Below are 26,759 nucleotides of genomic sequence, written 5' to 3' on the forward strand. Positions count from 1 at the left end.
TAGGAGCTGTAGATACTGAGGAGGGCAGGATCAAACTTATGTTTGGATTTTTTGGACTGTTGTTTTTTTCCTGCTACAACCCTTTACACATGATGTTCTCTACCAGAAATGCTCTCCCCTTACCCACAACACATGCACTCTAAATCCAGCTTAGCCTTCAAGTTATTTGCTGAGAGAGTTCTTGCTTGACCCTCTAATATGAAATTATAGTCCCTTGTTTGCCTACATATGGCAGCCCTACTCTCTTACTCTCTCCTCTACTGGACTATAAGCTCCGTGAGAATAGGGGTCATGTCCAGTTTGTTCACTTTATCCCCAGCGTCTGGCTCAGTTATGGCCGGTGGTGACCAGTCAGTAGATATTAGTGAATGGGTTGAAGGGCCTGCCTATAAAGGTAGCTCTTATTGCCCCTGAGGTAAGAGAAAGTAAATTCAAGCCCTAGATGTTTAAATCCTAAAAATTTGAGTCTGAGCTGTAGTTAGATTCATGAGTGGGTATTATAAGAGCCTGAGTTTCAGCAATATAAGTTTAGCAAACTGACACTACATTGCCTATTAATTTTTTTTTCTTTTCTTTTCTTTTTTTTTTTTTGCCACACCACGCAGCTTGTGGGATCTTAGTTCCCCGACCAGGGATTGAACCCGTGCCCCCTGCAATGGAAGCATGTAGTCCTAAACACTGGACAGGGAATTCCCATTGCCTATTAATTCGTGTTTAGAAATGTTTTCAAGATTTTTAAATTAAACAGCTACTGCTGTAGCATGGCTGTTAAAAGCACAGGTTCTGGAGTTCAGACTGGGTGGGCTTCAACACTCAAAAACTGGTGGTCTTGGACAAATTGTCTAACTGACCTGAACTTCATTTTCTTTAGCTGTAAAATGAGACTGAATCCTTTGGGGATTTTTGTGTGAGAATTAAATGAGATGTTTGTAAAGCATGTGATCTGCTACTTGACACTATAGTTGGCCCTTTGTATCCAGGTTTCGCAATATGGATTCAACCAACCAGTTGTGTAAAGATAATTAATTTTCACTTACCATCCCTTGCTTGTTAGAAAATCCAAGATTTCCTTCTTTCTCAATTTCAGTGAGAACATAGTATGTTTATTTTGCTTAATTACAGATTAACATGTTTACTAAGGGGCTTTTTTTTCTGGACATTCCTGTGTGCAAATGTTTAATGCTACTATGATTTTATGACACAAATTATTGACTATTATCTCTATAGTTCCACCGTGTCTCTTGGGATATATGAAATGGAAAAAGTTCTAGGAAATTATTTTTTAACGTATCCAGTTCACTGTAATATTTCTAAAACTCCTTCCTAGTTCTCAGAGTTATATACAGCTTTGGTTCAGACTAGAACTAGTATATATCAAAGTGCTTAATAATCTCAGAAGTGAAAGCTGTCACTTGATTGTCACCTCTCAATCAGCTTAGCTCCCTCTGTATTAACAAATGCTGGCAGGCAGTTCTGAGCCTATATTTCTTTTGCTTCAGCTTCCTTGATTTTTCTCAAAGCTCTACTGAAAAAAAAGAAAAAAAGCAAAAACCTTCTATTCCTGCTTAGGCTTCTACTTATCTTTTTTCTCTTCTTAATTCTATTCGCACTGCCCCCCCTTTTTTTTCCTAATTATATCCAACAGAAGTGACTTGAAATCCCTGCATACTCAAAACTGAAATTCTTGTGATTGAGGAAACAGTATACAGAAATAAGTTCAAATATGCTAGAAATTGTGTGTCACAATGTGACAAGTACAATAATAGGAGCATGTACAAAATACAGGGAACAGTTTAATGTCTTAGTTACAGGGAAATATGTTTTAAAGACATGATATTTGAAAAAAAGGAGTAGAGCAATTTACTTAGGTACAGATTGGGTAGTTGGTATGAAATCAGATCCCTGACTAACAAATGCATTAAATTTTGATGTAGTCATTGAATTTAGGACATACTATGTATAAAATCTATGCTAAGTCCTATATGAGAAACATAAATAATCAAGGTTTGCTCATAAGGTAAAATCCAATGAATGGGGCTAGGCAGTTTTGTTATTTACCAACTTTTATATCCATCTATGGCCTAACAGCACTTTGTGGATAGTTGTTCAATATCACATCAGTGGTAAGTGGTAGAATCAGAACTTGAACCCGTGCCTTCTAACTCCATAGCCTGGGCTTTCTACTTCTTTTTTTTTTTAATTTAGTTTTAATTTCTATCAGTGTTTTATATGTCCATAATTTTTAAAGTAATGTAATTCTCCAAGGTATAATAAATAGCAACCCCCATCTTGTCTCTCTTCACCTCACTCAGAGGCAGCCACTTTCAACATTTTTAGCTAATTTTTTTCACATTTAACCCCACCTCTCAAATAACATGCTTTTGTTCGTTATGTCTTGATATTTTTAGTTTTAGGAATTATCTATTTACTTCCTACTATGAAAGTTAAAGATTTAGTTCTATTTTACCACACCTTCTGCCCCCACCACACGCATGCAAACTTCCAGTCTCCTCAGCTTCCTAATGTAGTTACTTATATTGCAGTGTTGATTAACTGAATATCTGAGGTTTACATTATTTTGAATGTATAAATGGTATTCACAGCTGAACCTGTAGTATATTGTTACTTTTCTCTTTCTTCCTTTTATTTTCCTAAAAATTAATTGTCTCATTTTTTCATTTGCTTTATTTTCTATGTATTTATTACTAATTCAGCCTTAACCCCAGTTGTGTGAGTTTCCTCTCATTACTTTCCAACACACTGTTTCCCTCAATTTCAAATTCTTAAAGATCTCTCTCCTAGATTCTGGACTAGTTGCTCTGCTGTGTAACTGTCATTTTAGGTTCACCCTTCACTCTCATATCTTGAACCTCATATTTTCCTCTTTCTTTGTTTATATCCACTTTTTTGCAGGGGGCGGCTGGGTATAAACTTCCCTTGGAAATCCTGTCCCCTCAAAATTTTGAAAGTATTATTTCAGTATCTTTTAGCTTTTCTCTTAAGTCCAACACCATTGTGATTCTTGATTCTTTTTGTATGAGACCATTTTTTTTCCTTTCTAGAAGCTTATAGGATCTTATTGTTTCTAAACTTCTAAATTTCACATTGATATGCCTTAATATAGTTTAATGTCATCCCCTGTGTTGGATGCTAATGGGCCTTTCAATCTGAAAATTCAAGTCCTCAGTTCTAAAAATTTTTTCTCAGATTAATTACCTTTAAAAAAAATTAAGTGAACTAATACGTTTCATGTTCTCTTAGACTGTAATTCTCTATTTTGTTTGCCTGTTTTATTTTCAGTGATGTATAGTTGGTTTACAATATTATATAAGTTTCAAGTATACAACATGGTGATCCACAAGTTTTAAAGATTATACTCCATTTATAGTTATTTTAAAATATTGGCTATATTCCATGTGCTGTACAATATATCCTTTTAGCTTACTTATTTTATACATAGTTCTTTGTACTTCTTAATCCCCTACCCCTATCTTGCCCCTCCACCTTCCCTCTCCCCACTGGTAACCACTAGTTTGTTGTCTATATCTGTTAGTCTATTTCTTTTTTGTTATATTTTCTTTTTTGTTTTATGTTTTAAATTCCACATGTAAGTGGTAACATACAGTGTTTGTCTTTCTCATCTGACTTATTTCACTAAGTAAGCATAATACCTTCCAGGTCCCTCCATGTTGTTACAAATGGCAAAATTTTCATTCTTTTTTGTGGCTGATTAGTATTCCATTGTGTGTGTGTGTGTGTGTGTGTGTATATATATATATATATATATATACTACATCTTCTTTATTCATTTGATGGACACTTAGGTTGCTTCCATATCTTAGCTGTTATAAATAATACTGCTATGAGCATTGGGGTGCATGTGTCTTTTCAGAAATGCAAATGAAAACCACAATGAGATGTTACCTCACATCTGTCAGAATGGCTGTCATTACAAATAACAAGCTTTGGCAAGGCTGTGAAGAAAGGGGAAACTTTGTACACTGCTGTTGGGAATGTAAACTGGTGCAGCCACTGTGGAAAACAGCATGGAGGTTCCTCAGAAAGCTAAAAATAGAACTACCATATGATTCAGCAGTTCCACTCCTGGGTATATATATCCAAATAAAATGAAAATACTAATCTTTTTTTTTTTTTAACCCACCACTCAACTCAAACTTTAAAACGTCTACCAATGTGATCTTACCAACCCTCCCAACTCACTATTGTCCCCATCTAAGGTAATTATCAACACCTTACTAAATCTTGTTTATCTTTTTTTTTTGGCTTTCCTTTATCTCAACTTTATGTATTCTAAAAATATATATTGATATATATGTATTTTTAAAATTTTATTTATTTATTTTTGGCTGTGTTGGGTCCTTGTTGCTGTGTGCAGGCTTTCTCTAGTTGCGGCGAACAGGGGCTACTCTTCATTGTGGTGCACGGACTTCTTATTGCAGTGGTTTCTCTTGCAGAGCACGAGCTCTAGGCATGCGGGCTTTAGTATTTGTGGCACGCCAGCTCAGTAGTTGTGGCTCACGGGCTCTAGAGCACAGGCTCAGTAGCTGTGGCGCACAGGCTTAGTTGCTCTGTGGCATGTGGGACCTTCCCAGACCAGGGATTGAACTCGTGTCCCCTGCACTGGCAGGCAGATTCTTAACCACTGTGCCACCAGGGAAGTCCTGATATATTTTTTAGTTGCTTCTAATTTTATTTAAAAAGATAGCATGATGGATGTAATCTACTGGGACTTAACTTTTTCCAGTATTGTATTACAGGCAGCTACAGTTTCTTCATTTTGAGTGCTATACAAAATTGCACTGTATAAATACACTACAGTTTATTTATTCACTTTTCAAGCAATGGGGGTTTAGATTGATTCCAAATTTTTGCTGTTGTCACCAGTGCTGTTATGAACATTTATGTACATATGTTTAATGGGCACATGTAAGAGTTTCTTAATAGAATTGCTGGGTCATAGAATATATGAATGTTCAATTTTGGGGATAATGGTAAACAGTTTTACTCTTTTCCAAAGTGTTTATATCAGTTTCCCCAACTACCAGAGATTTAAAAGAATTCATTGCTCCATCTACTCTCCAGCACTCCGCGTTGTCAGATTCTTTGCGTCAGTTGAGCAGAAGTAAAATGGTATCTTATCTCATTGTGATCTTTGTGTACATTCCCTTGGTCTCTGGAGGTTGAATATTTGTTCACTGGTCATATTTATTTTCTCTTCTGTGAAATGCCTGTTTATATATTTTGCCTAGTTTTCAATGAGTTAGTTGCACTTTTCTTACTGATTTGTATTCTTACCACTCGTTTGTCAGTTGGATATACTGCAAATATAGTTTCCCAAAAGAAAATGGGAAAACTTTTCTCACTTTCTTTAAAACGTCTTATGAACAAAAATTCTTAACTTTAATATAATCAAATATACCAAAAATTTTTTTTTTTTCTTTGAGGTACGCGGGCCTCTCACTGTTGTGGCCTCTCCCGTTGCGGAGCACAGGCTCCGGACGCGCAGGCTCAGCGGCCATGGCTCACGGGCTTAGCCGCTCCGCAGCATGTGGGATCTTCCTGGACCGGGGCACGAACCTGTGTCCCCTGCATGAGCAGGCGGACTCTCAACCACTGCACCACCAGGGAAGCCCATTACCAAAATTTTAAAAGCATCTTTTGTGTCTTGAACTCCCTACTGCAAGTTCTGAACAATGTTAACTTATATTTTCTTTTTTTTTAAAATTATTTAATTATTTATTTATTTTTGGCTGCATTGGGTCTTTGTTGTGGTGCACGGGCTTCTCATTGCGGTGGCTTCTCTTGTTGCAGAGCATGGGCTCTAGGTGCACAGGCTTCAGTAACTGTGGCTTGCGGGCTCTAGAGCGCAGGCCTCCATAGTTGTGGCACATGGGCTTAGTTGCTCCGCAGCATGTGGAATCTTCCCGGACCAGGGCTCAAACCCATGTCCCCTGCATTGGCAGGTGGATTCTTAACCACTGTGCCACCAGGGAAGTCCTTAACCTATTTTCTAATAAGAATTTTAAAGATTTATGCTTGACACATAATTCCTTGATCCAAATAGAATTGTGTCTTGTATATGGTGTGAGTTTGGCATCTAGTTTAATCTTGTTTTCCCTATAGATGTCTCTTTTTCCTTCCTCCATTTATTAAATGGACTCTCCTTTCTCCAAGGAGAAAGGGTGAGAATCTTCTAGCAACACATAAGTTATGAACTTATGTAACCTAATCACAAAAGTAACATCTGATTACTTTTGCCACTTTTTGTTGGTCGAAGCAAGTAGCCAGGCCAGCCCATACTCAAGGGGAGGGGATACAGAAGGGTGTGCATGCCAGGAAGCAGTTATCATTCTTAGAGCCAGCCTGCCACAGCTGAACTCACGAGTATGTCTAGGGCCTTAGCTGTGACAGCTGAGTTTCTCTTTCCATTTAGTCTCTTATACAGGAGGCTAGCCCAGACTTGTTCACATGGCAGCAGCAGCAGCAGGTTCTAAGAGAATAAGAAAGAAGCTACAAGGTCTCTTGAGGCCTAAACTCAGAACTCACACCGTGTTACTTCCTCCGTACTCCTGTTAGTCAAAGCTAGTCACTAGGCCAGCCTAGATATAAAGGATAAGGAACTAACCTTACTAACCTCACTTCTTTTTTTTTTCTGTGGGCACTTTTTTTTCTTCAGATTTTTTTGTTGTGGTAAAAAACACGTAACATAAAATTTACCATCTCTTTTTAAACATAGTTCAGTGGTAATAAATACATTTATAATTTTGTGCACCCATCTCCACAACTCTTCTCATCTTGTAAAACTGAAACTTTATAACCATTAAATATAAATCCCCATTTCCCCCTCCTCCCAGCCCCTGGCAAATACCATCTGTTTTCTGTCTGTATGATTTTGGCTACTTTCAGTACCTTATATAAGTAGAATCATACAGTATTTGTCTTTTTGTCACTGGTTTGTTTCACTTAGTATAGTGTCCTCAAGGTTTATCTATGTTGTAGCGTATTTCAGGATTTCCTTCCTTTTTAAGGCTGAATAATATTCTCTTATGTGTATATACCACATTTTGCTTATCTATTTAATTCATAGGTGGACATTTGGGTTGCTTCTACATTTTAGCTATTTTGAGTAATGTTAAGGACATGGGTGTAAAAATATCTCGTCAAGACCTTGCTTTCAATTATTTTGGTTATATACCCAGAAGTGGAATTGTTGGATCATATGGTAATTCTGTTTTTAATTTTTTGAGGAACCACCATTACTGTTTTCCACAGTGGCTACCATCTTACATTCTCGACCCTATATCTTGATGGACAAAGCTACAACAAATTTGTAACCCTTTTAAATCTACTACATAGACTGTTAGTTTTGATTTGCTAATGTTTTGTTTTGCCTGTAATTTTCCTTTGTCATATCTTTGTCTGGTTTTAGCATCAGAATCATCCTGGCCTCATAAAATGAGATGGAATTCCCCACTCCAAACATAATGCCTGTCACTGGGGTGGTGCACAAATATATTTATTAGTTGAATGAACGAATGAATAAGTAAATGACTGTAGAGGAGACAGAGAAGTAAAAAACAACTGGAAAAATATATGAATAGTTGATTATGACAGAATTTTTTAAGATGGAAGTTCATAGTTTTAACTGCCTTCTTAACCTTATTTGTGTAAATCTTTCTCTTAGAATGGACATTCTAATGTTCTTGCTCTGCTTTCTAAGTGGAATTCACTTTGTTAAAGCAGAACAGAAAGAAACCTGTCCAAGTTTCTATAATTTGTATCATATTCTGAGGTCCCAGTTACTATGGTAGCTACAAAGAAGCAAATACAAGGAGGGGGGCCTGAGAGTGAGGGAAATGTGACTGAAGTGCAACATAGCTGAAAAATTGACTTGGAAATTATTGCTCCCAGGACATTCAGTAATTCAAGGTTTTTTGTGGGCCTAAGGAGTTGGATAGGGTAAGCACTCCAAATATATCCAAAAATAACATCTCTGTGTTATTTCTTTTTAAAATGTTGCCTCATAATCAGAGCTTTGCAGACTTTGTTATATTCTCAAGTTTGCATGTAATGGATGAATTGATATGTGTCAGAGTTGCTGTGTGACATTTGAAATTCTCTGCAAAATTTAGTTTCAATTGAAATTCTCTGTAAAACTTACCTTCAAATTGGCATTATTTACCCTTCCTTCTTTGGCGTTCACTATCTTGGTAATTAGAAAAAAACAACATGTAATTTTTTATGATAGTTTCTCCCTATTCAGATTAAAACACTGCCTATGAGATAACCAGAGACCATCTGAAGGAATGGATGCTTTCAAGAACCTGAGCTAAACACATTATACACTTGAGTAAAGCATTTGGTTTTAGGTATATAGGCAGCTGCAGCCAACAGGGAAGCGTGTTCAGTTATATAGTAGCCATTGTCTGTCAATAGGAGGTAGACAAATTCATCTTTAGAGATACCATTTTTCCTAGAGCTCAACTTTTAGTTTCTCCCTTTCAAATAGGTATTAAATCATTGCTTTATTTGATTGTTGTGAAGATCAAATGAGAGCATGTATTTTGTTTAATTTTTTAAACTTAAACATTTTATTTAATGTTTTAGTTAATAGCACTAAATAGAGCTTTACAAATATTAACTCATTTAGTTCTAAAAATCCTGTGAGGTAGGTGTAGGCACTATTATCCCCATTTTACAGGTGAAACTGAGGAATGGAAGTTTATTATCTTGCTCAAAGAGATACAACTAATAAGTGGGATTCATACCCAGGTGGTCTAGCTTCAGAGGCTCTCTTCTTAATCCTTATGCTATGCTGCCTCTATGTGAAAATGTTCCTGTAGGGCTTCCCTGGTGGCGCATCGGTTGAGAGTCTGCCTGCCGATGCAGGGGATACGGGTTCATGCCCCTGTCTGGGAAGATCCCACATGCCGCGGAGCAGCTGGGCCCGTGAGCCATGGCCGCTGAGCCTGCGCATCCGGAGCCTGTGCTCCACAACGGGAGAAGCCATAACAGTGAGAGGCCCGCTTACCGCAAAAAAAAAAAAAAAAGAAAATGCTTTTGTAAGCTATAAATAGATACTGTATGGATGTTAGTAGCAGATTTTATTAAATGTTCACTAGATGTTGTGGGAGATCTAAAGGAATCATAAGTCTGCCATTGAACAGTGTGTAATCTTGTTGGGGGAAAGAAATATATAACACAGAAGACAGCAATAATATGGCATCCTATAAGATCATTGTCTACCAGAGAACTCTCCACATCCCATACACAGCACAAAATCTAGTGCATAGTAGACATACAGTTAATGTTGGTTAAATGCGGATGTCCTTAAATGCTATTCCCATTTTCACAGTGAGCAAACCTAGGTTATTACTTACATTGAAACAGTTGCACTTTCTTTCTGTGCCATGCAGTGGGCTTGTGGTTCATCTACTTAATTTGGCCAAGCAGTATCTTGACTGGCCCTCATTTTTTTTTTTAACTGTTAATTTTTTGATATTTACTTGTTTAGGTTTTATTTATTTATTTATTTTTATTTTTTGCTGCATTGGATCTTCGTTGCTGCATGCGGGCTTTCTCTAGTTGCAGTGAGTGGGGGCCACTCTTAGTTGCAGTGCGCGGGCCTCTCATTGCGGTGGCTTCTCTTGTTGCGGAGAACAGGCTCTAGGCACACAGGCTTCAGTAGCTGTGGCACTCGGGCTAGTAGTTGTGGCTCATGGGCTTAGTTGCTCCACGGCATGTGGGATCTTCCCAGACCAGGGCTTGAACCCATGTCTCCTGCATTGGCAGGCGGATTCTTAACCACTGCGCCACCAGGGAAGTCCCCTACTTGTTTACTTTTGACAAATAAAAATTCTGTATTTAAGGTATACAACATGATGTTTTGACATCATAGGTAGATGTTGTGAAATGAATACCACCATCAAACTAATTAACATATCCATCACCTCCTTAACTTTTAATTTTTGACAAAATTTTACATTTATAGAAGGTTACAGGAGTAGTATAAAGATCGCAGATATCCTTTACCCAGATTCCCCAAATGTTAACATTTGCTCTAGTATTCTCCCACTTTCCCTCTTATAATATATATTCAATGTATATCTAATGAATATACAATATATTATATATGTAATTATTATTTTTCCGAGCTATTTATGAGAATAATTTGCAGATATGATTCCCTTTGCCTTTAATACATCAATGTGTATCTTTCTCCCACACCCCACAGTCTCTTAAAACAGAAAATTACATTGGTACCATACTTTAATCTACAGACTTTATTCAGGCTTCACCAGTTAACCTAATAATATCCTTTAGAGCAATACAAAAAAAAAATTGACTGCCCATGTTTTAAACATTGTGGTGAGTATGTGTTACATAGCACTCACTCCTGTATTTGGTTCTAAGAGCAATGTGAGCAGGTGCCCTCTCCCCTGACTTAGTCATACAGGTGGGGCAAATGGCTTTGTTTGATTTTCCTTTTTTGTGTGTGATTCAGTGGAGCAGCGTGACTTCATTGGAGTGGACAGCACAGGAAAGAGGCTGCTCTTCATGGCTAATGAAGCAGACTTGGATGAGGAGCTGGTCATTAAGGGATCCATCCTGCAGAAGTAAGCCCTGGGGTTTTTCTTTTTGGCAATTCTCCTTGTCTTAAAACAAAATAAAACCACCCAGTGGATGGGAAAGAGGGAATGAAAACTAGATTAAACTGTGTGAAATTGACAAAAGTATGTGAATGTTTTCCCATGAGATAGGATGGAGGCTTTTCTTCACCACACAAGCTTAGCTTTTCCCTGTGTCTTTTGCTGCCAAGGTAGAATCAAATCCTGCATAGGAGTGGGGCAGAGCAGCTGTGGAGAGAACAGGGAACAGGACTGTCTTTCCAACAGTGTTATAGAACTTACTTTTTTTTTTTAATTGTGATAAACACACAACATAAAATTTACCACCTTAACCATATTTAAGTGTACAGTTCAGTAGTGTTAAAAGTATGTTGACATTGTTGTTAAGCAGATCTCCAGAACTTTTTCATCTTGCAAACCTGAAGCTCTGTATCCATTAAACAACAACTCTCCCTTATCTGCTCTCCCCAGGCCCTGGTAACCACCATTTGGCTTTCTGTTTTTCTGAATTTGACTACTTGAAGTATCATTTATAAGTGAAATCATGCACTATTTGTCTTTTTGTCACTGGCTTATTTCACTTAATTAGTATAGTATCCTCAAGGTTTATCCACATTGTAGCATGTGTCAGAATTTCCTTCCTTTTAAGGCTGCATAAATTCCATTGTGTGTATACACCACATTTTCTCTATCTGTTCATCTATCAATGGACATTTGGGTTGCTTCCACCTCTTGGCTATTGTGAATAATGCTGCAGTGAACGTGGTTGTGCAAATATCCCTTTGAGATCCTGCTTTGAATTCTTCTGGATATATATCCAGAGGTGGGATTGCTGGACTATTTGATAGTTCCTATTTTTTATTTTTTGAGGAACCTCCATACTGTTTTCCATTTTACAATCACACCAACCGTGATGAGGATATAATTTCTTCATATCCTCATCAAAGCTTGTTATTTTCTATTTTTTTGATAGTAGCCATCCTAATGGCTGCACATAGGCAACCTCGTCACATTTTCTTCAATCAGCATTTTATTGACTGCTTGCTCAGAAGCCACTATACTCAGAGCTTTACTGCCTGATGCCAGTACATAGGAATGCTTAATAAATGTTTGGAGGCTGGATGAAATGAATGTAAGAGGATTAAATTGCAAAAGAAATGTCTTACTGGTTGGTGGGTTTTTTCCTGCTTGTTTGTTTGTTTTGCTATCCAGCACAACAGAGGTAGGAGACATATTTCAGAGTATATATTTTAATGAAAATGAAATTAAACTCTAGCTTCAGTTGGCCCAATTACCCCTATGGATAAGAGTTCTATATTAGAGCCTTGCATAGAAACACTTGTGGATTAAAGTGGATGCTTCAGATTGTATCACAGAGCTTCCTACTACTAGTTTCTAAGTAAATGTGAAAAATAAATTAATTTTAAAAATGGCAGAAATTTCAACAGTAGCAAACACAGTAAGATAATCAAACATAATAAAGCTTAAAAATTGGTGGCCAAGGAAAGAAACAAGATTCTGGTGAGGAACAGAAAAGAGTAACAGTAGGCTCCCAGCTCCACTCTATCACCACTCCCCAGAAGCCATACTGATGTGTTAATGAAACCCTACAAATTCTCACTAATAGCTCCAGATCTGGAAAGAAGCAAACTGAGTACATATCTGTACATTTATCTTCTTCTGACTGAGAAGCAATGGGAACAACTGCTGGGGAATAAATGATGAAGCAGGGAGAATGAACAATGAGGTTGACTCTTTAACAGAAACAAAAGATCTAATCCTAAAAAAATGAATAGGTGAAATAATGTGAAGCTGGAGACTGTCCTTCCATAGGAATGGGGTAACCCCTTACGTATGTGGAATGAAACAAGAATATTTAACAGAATCTCAGGAAAGAGAAATAGTTGGACAATGACTCTACAGTACCTTGGTGAGTTCCCTATACCCTTTCCATCCCTCCCACTCACATCATTCCCTGAAGCCATAGAAAAGTACACAGAATACAAAATAACCAGCACTCACATGGTAGCCAGTCTCAGATACATGAGGATGAGAGATAAGAATTCATCTATAATATATCAAAATAAATAAAACAAGCATGAACAAGACCAAAAGAATCAGTGTGTCAACTATGCAAATGTATAGCAAAAATGAAAGCAAGAAAAATGCCCTGCAAAATAACAAAAACCTGCCCTGAGAAAAACATAACTCAGTAGAATAGAAAGAATTTCCTTACAAATATACAATTCTGCCACTGCAAAACAACTCAGTAGAATATGAATTTCATAAATAAGAGTTCAGTGATGAGATGATAAAACAACAAAATGAGATAAAAGAAGATATTATAGAACTAAGAAAATAAATTGAGGACCAAATAACTTAATTACAGAATTAATTAATTAAAAAATAGCAAAGAGCAGAACTGACACCACTGAAAATCAAATTATATACATAGAGGAAAAGTTTAAGATATTCAGTAATTTAGATGAAAATGAAAATAATTGAAATTAGACTCTAATAGAAATAAAAGACAAAGATGATTCAATATAGTTAACGTCTCTGAAATAGAGAACTGAACATGTGACCAAAAGATGCATTCAAAGATATAAGGGATTCTTGGTAAAGTAATTTAATTTAAGGATTTTAATATAAAGTTGTAAGGACTGGGTAAATATGACTTCTGAAACCCCACTAAGACAACAGTAAAGGGATTTTAGAAGGGTGTAAATCCAGAAGGCTAAAGAAAATGAAAAAGGAAATAGCAACAACAGAAATTGGGAAACAGAAAAGCAGGACAATTTAGCATACCTGAGAAAGCTGAATGCTAAGCCAGAAGTGGGGAAAGCTGAGATGCAAGCTGATTTGCACTATAAAACTCTCAAAAGAGTTAAGATTCAACAGCACCAAGTACATCTAGTAGTGAGGCTAAAAGCAGGATTACTTCAAAGTTTGTCTAAAAAATAGATCCTTAGATTTCCTCCCCCAAACCTCACCACTCTAGTAAGAGGCTGGAGATTTATTCTCAGAAGAGGGTAAAATAGAGGCTCTCTGGATTGGGGCACCAGGCATAGATGATGTTGGAGGTACCATGCGGAAAGTGGGGATTAAGTGAATGTATGTTCTGGGGTCCTCAGCTTCCTTCTTCCACTTGGCTCCTAAATACTAGCAGCCGGGCTTACACATGTCAAACAAGCACATTAGAAGATTCTTCTCTGTGGTAGCAGAGTCCAAAAGGAGAGACCTAAATATATAGTCATCAGGGAGTTCCCAGCAGATAACATACTTCTTGGATCTAACTACACTGAATTTCAAAGTTGACAAAGTCCACCACATGTTCAGTGCTCCCAATCACATATTTATTGTGCCAGTCTTAGAAGCTGGACCCAAAAAAAGCAAGGATTACCAGATTTAGAGGCCAGAACAAATAAACAGGCGGGGGAAAAAAACAATAATAGGAAAAAAATCAACTTGAAGGAAACAGAAATTATGCAGAGAGAAAAAAACTTCAAAAAGGTAACATTTATTATTAATATTTGAGCATCTGAGTGCCACTGTTGTAGGAGCTAGGGACACAGCAGTGAACAAAGCACACTAAAATCCTTGCCCTCATTGAGAGATGAGAGAATATGGTATTCATGAACCCAAAAGCAGGATGCTATATTTAAAAAGGAACATTTAGAGAACACGTAGTGCTGATATTAAAATGAAAAATTTAATAGAAAAGTTAGGAAATTTTTTTGGAAAAATTTTTCACAAAGCAGAATAAAACAACAAATTGATGGAAAATAGAGAAATGATAAGAAGATTAAAGGAGCAGCCAAGGAGGTCCAATATCTGAATATTAGGAGTTCCAGAAGGAAAAAACAGAGAAAATAAAGAGGGAAGAAATCATCAGTGAACTGTTACAAAAAACATTTCTCAGAATGAAAGAAGCTGGGTTTCTAGACTGAAAGGAAAGTGTGCAGCAAAATGCATGAAAAGAAACATAGCAAGTTATCATTGTGAAATGTTATAACCCTGATACCAAAGAGAAAATCCTGCAAGCTTCCAGAGAAGAGGGGGGGATATCATATATAAAGGAATTAAAATAACTTTCAATTTCTTAACAGCAACACTAGAAACTATAAAATAAGGGAAGAATGCTTTCAGAATTCTTAAATCTGTATCTAGTCAAACTATCAAATATGAGAGTAGAGTAAGAACCTTTCAGGCATTTGCTTTCCATGCATCTGTTTCAGGAAGCTACAAGAGGATATAGAACACCAAAACCCTGGCATACACTTAGAAAGAGAAAGACATAGGCTATAGGGAAAACGAATCCCTAGGATAATGATGAAGGGAGATTCCAGGATAACACCTGTGTATCTGGGATAGATGGCAAACAGACCAGATTGGAATAGGTCAGAAAGATTTGAGAAAATTTTCTTCAAAATGTTCATATTTCTTCTGATGAAAATGATAGAATACTTGATGTGCGTCAACATTTTGAGAGGAGTTTTGAGCACTTAGTTTGAAGTTGAATTATTGATAAGTATCTAGAAGACTAAGAAATGAAAAGACAAGTAATGCCAAGGCAAACAACAAAAATGTGCAGGAGGGACTTCCCTGGCTGTCCAGTGATTAGGACTCCAAGCTTCCACTGCAGAGGACACAGGTTCAATCCCTGGTCAGGGAACAAGCTGCATGGCGCAGCCAAAAAAAAAAAAGAAAAGAAAAGAAAAAAAATGTTCAGGAAAAAAACCATTAGTTGCTAAATGGCTCAGGTGTAACTAATGTTATATATGCATAATAATGTAATCACTGACTAGCCAAAATTATGATATAATTACTTTGGAATAATGGGAGGGAAGGTTAGTCTTTTGGAAGTATGAGGGAAGAAAAGAGAGATAAACTTCCTCTTTCATAGTTAATAGCTAATACCTAAAGCTGAAGTCATAATAACTTAAACATTGATTATTAAACTAACCAAAATAATGAAACAATTATATTAGAAAGGTAGAGAATACAAGAAGTACAGGTGTATGTAGTGGGGGTAGGCTGGTGATGAAAGGAAGCTAAATCCTCATCTTCCATAGTGGGAAATCAATAGATAATGTCTGAATTGGAAAACCAAGAAATATCAATATTGGAATGTTATTAGAAATATGAGTAGGAATACTGAATGGATTCACTAAAAGAATTGAAATGGTGTGCTTCTGGGGGTCAGAAAAAAGGAAAGAAAGGGAATGGAAGACTGAAATTTTTCATTGTAAACCTTGAGAGACTATTTACCTCTTTATGTGCATATTTAACTTAAATTTTAATTTTTTAAAAATAAGATATAATAGGGCTTCCCTGTTGGTGCAGTGGTTGAGAGTCCGCCTGCCGATGCAGGGGACGCGGGTTCGTGCCCCGGTCCGGGAAGATCCCACATGCCGCGGAGCAGCTGGGCCCGTGAGCTATGGCCGCTGAGCCTGCGCGTCTGGAGCCCGTGCTCCGCAACGGGAGAGGCCACAACAGTGAGAGGCCCGCGTACCGCAAAAAAAAAAAAAAAAAAAAAATGAGATATAATAAAATTTTCTGAATCAAGTGAAAAATCTACAGATTTTGAGAGTATATTGTTATTGTGTTCTATGAAAATTTGGCCAGTTGTATCCTAGTAAACTTACTAAACTTATCCCTAGATAAAGAAAGAGTTCTTCAAGCGTCCAGAGACAAAAAGCTAATCACTTACATGAGAGTAAAAATTAAGTTTATCCCCAAGTTCTTCACTACATTGCATACCAGAGGAACACAATCTGTGTTTTCAGAAAAAGAAAGTGGAACTCACAAATATTATTAATAATGAAGGTATCATTCAAATATAAAAGCAATAATGGGAAGACATTCTCAAACATGAAAGGAATCAAGAATGTGGCACCTATGAGTCCTTCTTGGGGGGGGGGAACAAAACTTCTTGACAACGAAGGCAGCCAAGAATTCGATCAAAATAAAGAATTTAGTGATAGAGAAGCCATGGTAGTCATAAAACAAATGGGATATTTATGTTAAAACAGAAACAAAAAACAAATAAAACATCTCTGCTGAGACAGTAACAATTAATTCTGGAAGGTGAAAATATGGATGATGATTATTTTTTTTCTTTGTACTTTTCTGTATTTTAAATTTTCCTCCAATTTTTTTTTTTTTTTTCCTGCGGTACGCGGGCCTCTCACTGTTGTGGCCTCTCCCATTGTGGAGCACAGGCTCTGGACACGCAGGCTCAGCGGCCATGGCTCACGGACCCAGCCGCTTCATGGCATGTGGGATCCTCCCGGACCGGGGTACGAACCTGTGTCCCCCACATCGACAGGCGGACTCTCAACCACTGTGCCACCAGGGAAGCCCTCCAATTTAAAAAGTATTAAAAACAAGAAAAACGTGCTACCGTGGAGATTAAGCCTAAGGACCTAAAGTGAGGAGGATTCAGGGTAGTGTTATTTCTAAAGATACAGTCCAGTGAATGAAGATATTTCTGTACAGTAAGTCCCCTTCATATGAACCTTCAAGTTTCGAACTTTCAAAGATGCGAAAGTGCATTCCATCAACGTCAGGCGTGACTGAAATTGCAGCTTGCCCTCCGTCTCCTATTGCTGATGATCCTTCAGCTCCACCACCATCTCCTCTCCCTCCTCCAGTCAGTAACTTCTTGCCTGTTCACTCGATGCCAGCCCCTGTACACCAGCTGTTGTACTGCACTACTGTACTCTTCAAGGTACTGTACTGTAAGATTTTAAAAGTTTTCTTTGTTTTTTATGTATTATTTGTGTAAAAAGTATTATAAACCTATTACAGTACAGTACTATACAGCCAATTGTGTTAGTTGGGTACCTAGGCTAACTTTGTTGGACTTGAACAAATTGGACTTATGAATTTGTCATCTTCATAAAGATGACAAATCTTTATGCTCTTGGAATGGAACTCATTTGCGTGTAGGGGATTTACTGTATTTGACTTTGCTCTTGCTTTTGGGAAGTGGCGTTCCTGGTTTAGTAGGCACAGATGCCTGCTGGGGAGTATTGCAGCTGGGAGAGTCTTTACTCTTGCTGAATTAAAGCACTTTCTGCAGTGGACATGGCTAATGGCTTTTGTTGGATTGTTTATTTCTTTCTTACCCGATTGCAAAAACAAACCTAACTGAACTCCAAACCTTTCTATTCTGTTTTAATTTTGTGGTAATTTTAAAGATATATTTATAAGTTCTTTGATACATTTCCTCTGAAGAAAACTCCCCTCGAGCATGAGCTGGACTTAGGAACTTGCTGCTAGTGAATAGAGTGTGGTAGAAGTGATGGGATGTCACTGCCAAAATTAGGTTATAAAAAGACTGCAGCTTCTGTCTTTGGTGCCCACTCATGCTCTCTTGCTCTCTCTCGAATCACTTACTCTGGGGAAGTCAGCTGCTGCGTTATGACACAGCTCTAGGAAAAGGAAAGCTAGCTACCATGTCATGAGGACATTCAGGTAGGCTATGGAGAAGCCATATGGTTAGGAACTGAGGACTGCCAGCAACCATATGAATGAGCTTGGAAGCAGGTATTCTGAGACCTGTTAACAGCCATGTTGAAAGCAGATTCTTCTCCAGTAGAGCCTTGAGATGACTGCAGTCCTGACCAACAGCTTGATTGCAACCTCATGAGAGAACCTGAGTCAGAACCACCAAGCTAAACCACTCCCCAATTCCAGAAACTGTGAGATAACAAATGTTTGTTATTTTAAGGCTCTGAGTTTGAGGTAATTTGTTATACAATTATAGATGACCAATAAAATCCTAAGTCTCTAGGCTTTGAATCAAGAGGTTCTTAGAAACAATGAAGTTGAAAGACATCTGGGGAGGAGGAGGGGTGTTCAAATAGGATATAGTTCTTTTCCTTTCAACTTCAGTTTGCTCCCCACATATCCTTGAAGTAGGGAATGTCAGTGGCTGCATGTGGGATGCATCCTGCCTCAGCTGGATGCCTTTGCTGAGACCTTGGACACACCACTACTTCAATCCAAAACATAAGGACAATGGACAGTCATCCTATGGTCCTACTAAACTTCAAGGGCTTTTGTTGTTTAAATATTGTCAACAAATAGTCCTAATTTTTCTTTCTTGTGTTCCTAGAGAGAGAGAGAGAGAGGCCTGGGTTAGAATAAATTCCTGAGAAGAAGAATTACCTCTTGGCCCATGGTGTCCATTGTTATAGTGCCGAATGATAAACATTGAGATAAGCTGCCTGGGTCCCCCTTGAAGGAAGGACTCGTTACTTAGCAATAGGGAGTGTAGTCCACAGACAGCCTCTAGCTGTCACCAACTTCAGGATCTATCTCATCTGTACAGCATCCCATTGGCTGAGGTCATGCCCTCCCTGGGGCAGCCTGCATCCTGTGACTGAATGAGGAAGAGGTGTAAAGGCTCGGCCATTCTGACAGGCAATACTTGCTTCAGAACTCTGCTGGATTGGCCAAGGCTTCGTAGAGCCTACATCTCAGTTTTTCCTCCACCCAATCTTGCTTCCTCCCCTTCCTTACTCAGGTGTTGATCCCTTATAAACATCTTGCTCCCTAAATTCTGTCTCATCATCACTTCTAGAGAATCCAGTCTTCAACACACAGTAACATGGTTTTCCCTGTGGTTTGCCTTGCCTGATAAAGCAAACTTACTCACTCTTGGAGTGATCATTCTTTCAATTGTAGAGTAAAATTTCCTGGATGGTTTTTTTTCTCTGAAAGCACACCTGTTGCACTGGCCTCTGCATGTATAAAAACGGTGATGAATGGTATCTAATAACATTTGTGCCTCTTATAACGCCTGACTGAGAATGTACCAAAAAATGTATATCCATTCAATTAGAGTCTTTCCAGCCTCACACTCCTGTAAGCATTGATTTCTTGTCTGTCCTTCTCACAAGGCCAGCAGTTCTCAACCCTGGGGAGCATATTTTAAAATGTTGATGTACCCTAGAGATTCTTTTTTAAATAGTCTGGTATAGGATGAGCGTTTTTTTTAAGTTCCTTGGGTGATTCTAATGTACCAAAGTTGAAAACTACTGTACTAGACACTCCTTTCAATTTACCAGTTTGTGGCCCTATAGTGCTGCTCTATAAATATTTGATAAAGGGATAGTTATTTAGTTTATCAGAGTGCAAAGGAATTTTCCACTCCCTAGGAATAAATGGATGCAGTGATGAAAGTGGATCCGGCACCTGAAACTGCTGCTTGGAACTCTGATTCTCATTCTCCAGGGGCTACAGGTCACGTTCATAGCGGAAGGAGAGGGTTCCAGCTAACGGAGGCACATCTGCCCAACACCATAGATATGTTTGCAGGACCAAATAAATCAAATGGCAGCCCACTAGTTTTGTGATGTTGTAGTCAGGCCTAATATGTTGACATTTGAGCATTCAGGGCTGGGTGATTCTAGAGAACTAAATGACTTGTCAGTTAGAAAGTACTTAGCTGACTGTCTTCATCTAAAAAGGACCCTTGTAATTACATCGAGTCCACCAGGCCACCAGGATAATCTAGAATAATCCACCCATCTCAAGATTCTTAACTTAATCACATCTGCAAATTCCCTTTTGCCATATAAGGTAACATGTTCACAGGTTCCAGGGATTAGGATGTTGACATCTTTGAGGGGCCATTATCCTGACTACCACAGTCTTCTTGGTTTTTTAACATGGTTTTCAATAGCTGTATAATCATCTGTCATATGAATATATATCATTTATTAACCATATCTAGTATTGCTGGGCATTTAGATTGTTTCTAATTACCTGGCACTAGATTTTTTTTTGCGGTACGCGGGCCTCTCACCGTTGTGGCCTCTCCCACTGTGGAGCACAGGCTCCGGACACGCAGGCTTAGCGGCCATGGCTCACGGGCCCAGCCGCTCCGCGGCATGTGGGATCCTCCGGACCGGGGCACGAACCCGTGTCCCCTGCATCGGCAGGCGGACTCTCAACCACTGCGCCACCAGGGAAGCCCAGATTTTTTTTTTTTAAGTTGGGTTTATTGAGGTATCATTTACCTACAGTAAACTTTACTCTTTGTAGTACACAGTTCTGTGTCTTTGAGAAAAGTAAGTACAAATACCTCATGTGTCTATGGTCTCTGGGATGGTATCCTCTCAGGCTAGTTACCACTCAGCCTTTAGAAATGTGTTAAAAATTTTGGAACTTCCCTGGCGGTCCAGTGGTTAAGACTCCACACTTCCAATGCAGGGGGCGCAGGTTTGATCCCTGGTCGGGGAACTAAGGTCCCACATAATGCGTGGCACAGCTAAAAAAGAAAGGGGGCGGCGGAGAGAGAGAAGGGAGGGAGGGGGAAAAGAAACAAAGAAGAAACATGTTAAGAATTTTTTTATATATAAATTTATTTTATTTCTTTTTTTATTTTTGGCTGCATTAGGTCTTCGTTGCTGCATGAGGGCTTTTCTCTAGTTGTGGCGAGCAGGGGCTACTCTTCGTTGTGGTGCGCGGGCTTCTCATTGCTTTGACTTCTCTTGTTGTGGAGCACAGGCTCTAGGCGCGCAGGCTCAGTAGTTGTGGTGCACAGGCTTAGTTGCTCCGCGGCATGTGAGATCTTCCCGGACCAGGGCTCGAACCTGTGTCCCCTGCATTGACAGGCAGATTCTTAACCACTGTGCCACCAGGGAAGCCCACTTTAAGAGTTTTAACTGAATTCTTCTTACCTGCTTGTATGGTAACCCTGTCTTCCTACCATGCTGTGCCATATGTGAGCCAGTGTTGATATCTCATCTCTCCTTGGAGTCTCTTATCTTTCCTTAGATTTCTCACTACTTGGTTGCCCTGTGATGAGCTCAAGAAAAGTTATGATTTTGTAGATTATTCTTTGTTGTTGTTGTTAGAATGAGAGCAACTCTCTTTCCAGCTTTATAAATCTTAGATGGAAGACAGAAGTCCTAGCATTTGATTTTCCCTTTTTTTTATAACAGCTTTATTGAAATATAATTCACACAACATACAATTACCCATTTAAAGTGTGCAATTCCATGGTTTTTAATATATTCACAGAGTTTTGCAACCATCACCACAGTCCATTTTTAAAGCATTTTTACTACCCCCAAAAGAAACCTGGTACCCATTAAGGTACTCCCAATTTCTCCCCAGTTCTCCCCTCCTGCCCTAGGCAAGCACTAATCTACTTTCTGTGTGTGTGTGTGTGTGTGTATATATATATATATATATATATATATATATATATATATATATATATATATATATATATTTGCCTATTCTGAACATTTCATAGAAATGTAATCATACAATATGTGACCTTTTGTGACTGGCTTCTTTCACTTAGCCTAATGTTTTGAAGGTTCATCTGTGTTAGCGCTTATGTCAGTACTTCATTCCTTTTTATTGTTGACTAGTATTTCATTGTGTGGATATATCACATTTGAGTTATCCATTATTTATCAGTTGATGTTGGCACTTGATTTTAAATCATCTGTGAATCACTTAGGATTCAGTGAATCACTTAGGATTCCTATCCAGAATTTTGAAGGATCCTAAAAAGAACATAAAGCATACTTATTTCCTCAGACAACTTCTGTGCATGTTAGAGAGACATGACCAACATTGTAATAGGGAAAAGTAGACACCCATTTCAATCCAACATTTGCTTGTTGGATTGAATTAGAAAAAGCTACATACATATTTCAGGCTGTTGGACTTTTTAAAAAATCATAGTTCTCAAAAAAGTGAGAAAATTTGTTTGTTACCAAATCTGGGTAAATGGTTGATTTGGAAGGTAGTGATAAGTCAGTGGACTCATTTAATTTCACATTGTTTTTTAATGTCGCTTGAGTTTGGGACTACAAGCAAGCTCTAAGTCCTCAAGAGAGGTGTTCATAAATTCAAATCATATTTGTCTTCCTGATAAACTCTGGAAAAGATATTGAGTGTCTGTTATGTCTGGTGTCAGAAGCCTATAGGGTCAACTGCCATTTCATATCAAAAGAACATTTCCTGTATTCTTGTGATTGCAGTCTGAGTGCTGTCAACATATAGCTCTTTCCTAAGTATGAAGTCAAGCCACAGAGATGCTAGGATTCTCCCCTTTCACTTAGGTGGTCATGGCCATCAGAGAGAACCTGCTTTTCCTACAGCATCAGGAAAGGATGGTGATGGTAGTGTTGGTGGTGGTGGTGGTAGAGATGATGATTATGGTGATGATGATGACGATTATGATGATGATGATGACAATAGCAGCTACGGCTTTTCAAATTTTGTGCCTGGCATTGTGTTAAAGGCGTTTTTACAATAACCCTATGAAGTAGATACTATTATATGCCATTTTACAGATGAGGAAATAAATGAAGATTAGATAGTAATAAGAAATCTCAGTGAATATTTGTTGAACAAATAAGTGGGAAATCACCTAGTGACCAGCTATGATTGAGTCTGTAATCTAGGGCTTTGGCACTCTGTGATGAATGTTAAGGTAGAGAACAAGGATTGGCAAACTTTTTCTGTAAGGGGTAAGTAGTAAATATTTTAGACTTTGCAGACCATCTGGTGTCTGTTGCATTTATTCAACGCTGCTGTTATAGCACAAAAGCATCCATAGATATGTAACAGGTGAGCATGGCTGTGTTCCAGTAAAACTTTATCTACAAAAACAGGCAGCAGGGTCATCCAACTGGCAGGCTGTAGTTTACCAGCCCCACTAGAGTTGGGTTTTTTTGGTTGTTGTTTGTTTGTTTTTCTCTCCCTCTCTATAAAGAGTATCTATGATGGGACCTTGTTAACACAGCTTGTTTCTTACAGCAGTCAGGATATAGCTGACTGGATCTGGAATTCTTTCTGTGAAAAAAGAAGCAAGGGGTTTGTTACAGATTTTTTTTCTCCTAAACCATTTATCAAAATCAAATTTTAGGAAACAGAGGAGGGTTTCTTTATATTTTAGAAGAGCTCAACATAAAGATGCAATGAAAGGGTATCTCTTAATGTATTGAAAATATCTTATTTACAGATATTTTAGAATCATAAACTGTCACAGCTAGAAGGTCATTTGGTCCAGTCCCCTATATTTCAAATAGTGATACTGAAAACCAAAGGAAAAAGGGTTTATTCCATATCATTATCTAGTTAGTGACAGATCTGGGCCTTTTCTGTTAGCTTATGCTTTCTACTTTTCAGGAACACAGTGTTCATTAGTTTCCTCCTCTTGTTAAACCACTGTTTTGGTATTTAAAGAGTTCATTAGCCTTGGTGGAATATAAGATTATGCATATAAAAGCCTAACAAATAATAGCAAACAATATCAGATTCTGAACAATTATGGCCAACAGTGTTCTAAGAACTCAGGGGAAGCATCAAACCCTAGGGGCTGAGGTGGTCAGGAAAATGTAATAGAATAATTTGGACTTGAAGGATGGATTTGGATCTGATATGGAAAGGGACATGGGAAGCTGAATCCTATGTGGGGAGAATGCTCTGAGCAAAGGTGTGGAGGCAGGGTATGCAAGACTTGTTTAGGAACAGTTTAGCCCAAATGGAAGATCCCTACTGGAGAGCACTAGGAGATAAGGCTGGGAAGTTAAGTTGGTACACAAATAGAGGGCCTTGGGCTTCACTGGTGGCACAGTGGTTAAGAATCCGCCTGCCAGTGCAGGGGACACGGGTTCAAGCCCTGGTCTGGGAAGATCCCACATGCCGCGGAGCTACTAAGCCCATGCGCCACAGCTACTGAGCCTGTGCTCTAGAGCCCACGAGCCACAACTACTGAGCCCACGTTCCACAACTACTGGAGGCCACATGCCACAACTACTGGAGCCCATGTGCCACAACTACTGAAGCCCACACACCTAGAGCCTGTGCTCTGCAACAAGAGAAGCCACCACAAATGAGAAGCCCACGCACCACAACTAAGAGTAGCCCCTGCTCACCACAACTAGAGAAAGCCCGTGTGCAGCAACAAAGACCCAACGCGGCCAAAAATAAATAAATTAATTAATTTTTTAAAAAAATAGAGGGCCGGGCTTCCCTGGTGGCACAGTGGTTGAGAGTCCACCTGCCGATGCAGGGGACGCGGGTTCGTGCCCCGGTCTGGGAAGATCCCACATGCCGCGGAGCGGCTCAGCCCGTGAGCCATGGCTACTGAGCCTGCGTGTCCGGAGCCTGTGCTCCGCGACGGGAGAGGCCACGACAGTGAGAGGCCCGCGTACCGCAAAAAAAAAAAAAAAAAAAAAATAGAGGGCCTTGAATACTGGGGAATTATTAAAGACATTTTAAGGAGAGAAATAATATTTATAATTCAGGACTCTGGAAAGGTAGTCTGACAGCAGTACGCAGGATAGATTTAAGGTATAAGACCTAAAAAGAAACGCAGCGTTGCATTGCTAGATTGACAAAATTCCAAAGGGGAAAGGATTTTGTCCTTTAGAATGTAGAAAGAACTACTTGTGGTCATCTATTGTTATGAGAAACAAGGGACCTGACTCATTTATGCATCCATTAAACACTGATGTTTATGCAACATTAGATTTGGCAGGTTTAGACATAAAGTTCTTAGAAGCCAGAGTCATATGTTTCTATAATTACAGCTATAAGGTGGAAATTGTCTCCTGCTTTCTCTTTACCCTCCCTGGGAACTAGTTTATTGCTCCATGTGGTGAACCGTTAGTAAGTACCATAGTCCCAGTGGTCCCTGCCAAAGAGAGCAAGGTTTGAGCATGATATGATCAAAGAAGGTGGACACAGCCAAGAGGTAAGGTGAAAATGAAGAGCAGATGGAGGTATATTTTTCCTTCATACCTATTGAGCTCAAGGCCTTGGGTAAATGCTGGGGCCATTAAAGCCAGATCTTCTACCAGTTTCCTAAGACTAGGTTGCACATTTGATTGTTGGCAGATTTTTTTCTCTCCATTCCATTCTTCTAACTTGTAATCTATCCCCCAGTGATTCAGGGTCTTTGGTGTATAGCCGTAATAGGGCAGCTGGCTGGATAAATGAGCAGTAAAAATGTTCCTCCCATTCCTATGACCCTATTCCTATGGCTCCTCCTCGCCTCAGTGAGATGGTGGGATAGTTAATTAGATTCAGATTTTCAAGCACTTTTTGAATATCAGAATACAATACTTCCTGTCTTTCTTTTCAAACTGAATTTCCAAAGGTGGGGGCTAGTTCCTGTTGGGAAGTCACCAAAGTTATATTGGAAAAGGCGTTTGTGTATATAGAGAGCCAAAAACCTCTTGTTTTATAGTTTTCTTACTTTTATAGGTACTGGTTGTAAGAGAAAAGGACAGTGATGATGGAATGTACATCCCATCTGTTTTCTCTGTTTCCAGCAGAGGAGGGAGTATTTGCTTGATTGCAAAGAGAGTGTTCTGTTTCGTTGGGCTTCAGGCATATTTGGTCCTGGAAAGTGAGATAGTGTAAGACACTTGGAATAGGAGTCCTGCTGAGCCTATGGTCAGGTACAGAGGCATTCTCCCTCTGTCATCAGACAGTACTGGTGACTTCACTCCACTGGGCCCAAATTCGTACTACCTCAGTGGATTTGGAGAAAGCACAACACCTTTGCCACATGTCGAATTGATGCATTACTGACTTGGAAAGGCATTATATGTAGTGGAAAAGAATGTTACTGATAGAAAGAAATTGTACTAGAAATTCAAGTCCAGAGAATTTAGAATTTAGTCTTGAGACAAAAGCTGTATGACGCTGAGCAAATCACTTTGCTTCTCTAAGCCTCAGTTTCCCCAGCTGAAATTGGCTTAGTTGTTCTTTAAAGCCCCCCCCCACTGCTCACCTCTAAAATTCCCACTTCTGAAAGACATGTGTTTTTAATAACTCATAAGTAAAGGTATTTGTGCCAAATATTTAATAAGAAAATCATGTAGCCTTTCTCCAATGTTATGTTGTTTTCTTTTGAATACTAGTCAAGGGTTTTATTACTGGAAGGGTAATGAAAATATTAAAACAAGCTTCTAAACGATATCTTTTAAAATGGAATAAAATGTTCACACGTTCATCTTGGAAAAAAGACAGAAACTTAAGTCAGAGCCTCAAAGATCATGGCCAGATCTCTATTTCTGGGACTACAGATGATGAAAAATGGGTTCACATTCTTGATTA

The 26,759-nt window shown here is 38.7% G+C and overlaps 1 protein-coding gene across 2 annotated transcripts in view; it reads left to right on the forward strand.

Annotated features, from left to right (window-relative positions):
• EIF2B3 (eukaryotic translation initiation factor 2B subunit gamma) overlaps positions 1 to 26,759 on the forward strand; it is a 170,102-nt gene that overhangs the window by 58,968 nt on the left and 84,375 nt on the right. For both annotated transcript variants that reach the window (XR_011377360.1, XM_030869951.2), the window contains exon 5: positions 10,526 to 10,637. Coding sequence is in view for 1 of the 2 variants with exons in the window: in XM_030869951.2 (XP_030725811.1) it covers positions 10,526 to 10,637 (112 nt within the window). In the remaining variant the exon portion in view is untranslated. The remainder of the gene's footprint in view (positions 1 to 10,525; positions 10,638 to 26,759) is intronic.

Source organism: Globicephala melas, chromosome 1, assembly GCF_963455315.2.
Source record: "Globicephala melas chromosome 1, mGloMel1.2, whole genome shotgun sequence".
Taxonomy (NCBI): Eukaryota; Metazoa; Chordata; class Mammalia; order Artiodactyla; family Delphinidae; genus Globicephala; species Globicephala melas.